The 2,500-nt window shown below is 44.5% G+C and overlaps 1 protein-coding gene across 1 annotated transcript in view; it reads right to left on the reverse strand.

Moving 5' to 3' along the window:
- Positions 1-2,500, reverse strand: part of LOC115226056 (neurofibromin-like) — a 99,735-nt gene that overhangs the window by 42,217 nt on the left and 55,018 nt on the right. Inside the window, exon 8 of the mRNA XM_029797028.2 lies at positions 1,253-1,328. Within this exon, the coding sequence (XP_029652888.1) occupies positions 1,253-1,328 (76 nt within the window). The remainder of the gene's footprint in view (positions 1-1,252; positions 1,329-2,500) is intronic.

Raw genomic sequence — 2,500 nt, forward strand, 5'->3', positions numbered from 1 at the left:
GGCCACAGTCGGATGGTGCTTTTTACGTGACACCGGCAGGGGGGCCAGGTGAGGCTGGCAATGGCCACAATCGGATGGTGCTTTTTACGTGCCACGGCACGAAGGCCAGTCGGGCAATGATAATGATGAAGAGAGTCCAACACCACCATCATCATCTAATGTCCACTTTTCTATGGCTTGAACTAGTCAGACAGAATTTTCCCAGGCAGATTTTCTATGCCTGGGTGCCCTTCCTGTCACAAACCCTCACCTGTTTCAAAGCAAGGTAATACCTCTGCATGGCCAGACATAGAAAACTGGAAAGAGATATTGCTTGTCTGACAGTGACCCTTCGCATACAACCTTTACATGTCAAGACAAGGGTACACTCAAAATACATATATATACATATATACAATGGGCTTCTTTCAGTTTCCGCCTACCAAATCCATTGACAAGGTTTTGGTTGGCCAAAGGCTATAATAGGAGATGTGGAGGCACAATGGCCCAGTGGTTAGGGCAGCGGACTCGCGGTCGTAGGATTGTGGTTTCGATTCCCAAACTGGGCATTGTGAGTGTTTATTGAGCGAAAACACCTAAAGCTCCCCGAGGCTCCGGCAGGGATGGTGGTGATCCCTCCTGTACTCTTTCACCACAACTTTCTCTCACTCTTACTTCCTGTTTCTGTTGTACCTGTATTTCAAAGGGCCGGCCTTGTCATTCTCTGTGTCACGCTGAATATCCCCGAGAACTACGTTAAGGGTACACGTGTCTGTGGAGTGCTAAGCCACTTACACGTTAATTTCACGAGCAGGCTGTTCCGTTGATTCGGATCAACCGGAACCCTCGTCGTCGTAACCGACGGAGTGCTTCCTCTAATAGGAGATATTTCAAGATGATACACAGTGGGACTGAACCCGAGACAACATGGTTAGGAAGCCGGCTTCTCAACCTTCTAACCAACACAGCCACACCTGTAGATGATAATAATGGTGTTAACAATCGTTATAATGGCAAAGTGAGAAACGATAACAACGATGACAGCAATGATGATAACGACAACGACGGTGATAATGGCGATGATAATGGTGATGACAACGGCAATGACAAAAGTGATGATGGCGATGACAACGGCGACGATGATGCAAATGATGATGATAATAATAAACAACAATGATGGCAGCAACAACAACAACAATAATAATAATAATGATGATGGTGACGATGATGATGATGAAGATGATGATGACGATGATGAAAACAAAGGCCTCACCTTGTAATTCGCTGTCTGGTTTCTGGTGTAAATTATTAAATTCATGTGGGTAATTGTCCATCCAATTCCAGATAGCCTGGAAATACAAAACCAAAATTCATTACGATTCCTTATAAACCACTGAGCCCGACCACGACCTACACTAGGAATCCTCCACAACAGCGTTTTCTGACCCGTCCTCATGATCACCACCACAGAATGACAACTGGAATCAGTTAGGATCACCAACTTAAAAGTTTTCCTTAAGTAGGGAATTCCTGAAAGGTAGAGAAGCGTTAATCCGAATCCCCTGCTCCCACCAACCCGACCCCTATTTTCTTCATGACCCAGTGGTTAGGGTTTCATACTCATAACTGCAAGATTGTGGTTTCAGTCCCCAGACTAGGCAATGCATTATGTTCTTCATTTCATGCTGCTCCAGTGCATTCAGCTGTAAATGAGTTACCCTGTGACAGACTAGCATCCTATCCAGGGGGAATGTTGTGAACCTGGCTGCTCGAATGCCATTGAAACCAGGTAACTGGCCCTATGAGTCCCAAGACTCTGACCAGGGGTTCATGACGATGATGACGACAATGATCTTACACCCCAACCACTGTTAGGAATTATTGTTCTTCATGGCCACACAACATGCTAGAAATAGAAACTAAATATCCTCAAATACACACACATATAGGTCGGTCCTGAAATCTAGAACTCATGAGGCCAGAGCTTAACATGATTTCCATGGAGCATAAGTGACAAATTCAACACCACCCCAGGATGGAATGCCAATCCCTCATAGAGTTAACTTCCCAACTATTTTTGGAACTCATTTAATATACTACCTGGACTGGGGATTGAAACAACGATCTTACACTAACCATCAGGCCATCTGTCTCTACAGACTTCACATTACTGCTTAACCCTTACTCTGTCAAATTTGACCCTTTTAGCATTTAAACCAGCCATATCCGGCCGAAATATTCTTCTTGTTTTCTGTTCAAATTGCCCAGATCCAGTCTCTTACACAGAACCTACAATGTTATTCTTAAAAATGAACAATCGCATCATTGAAACCTGGAAGCTACATGTTTACATGAAAGGCTGAAGACGCTCGACCTTTATTCTCTGGAAAAACTACGCCACGGTGATCTCATTCTCACTCACAACATCATAAGCAGAAAGTGTAACCTCTCGAAAGAGCTGTTCTTCACTCCTGCTCCAGAGTGTGGGCTGCGGGGTTCACTCCGAAAAGCTCTATCTATG

This window comes from Octopus sinensis, linkage group LG29, assembly GCF_006345805.1.
Source record: "Octopus sinensis linkage group LG29, ASM634580v1, whole genome shotgun sequence".
Lineage (NCBI taxonomy): Eukaryota > Metazoa > Mollusca > Cephalopoda > Octopoda > Octopodidae > Octopus > Octopus sinensis.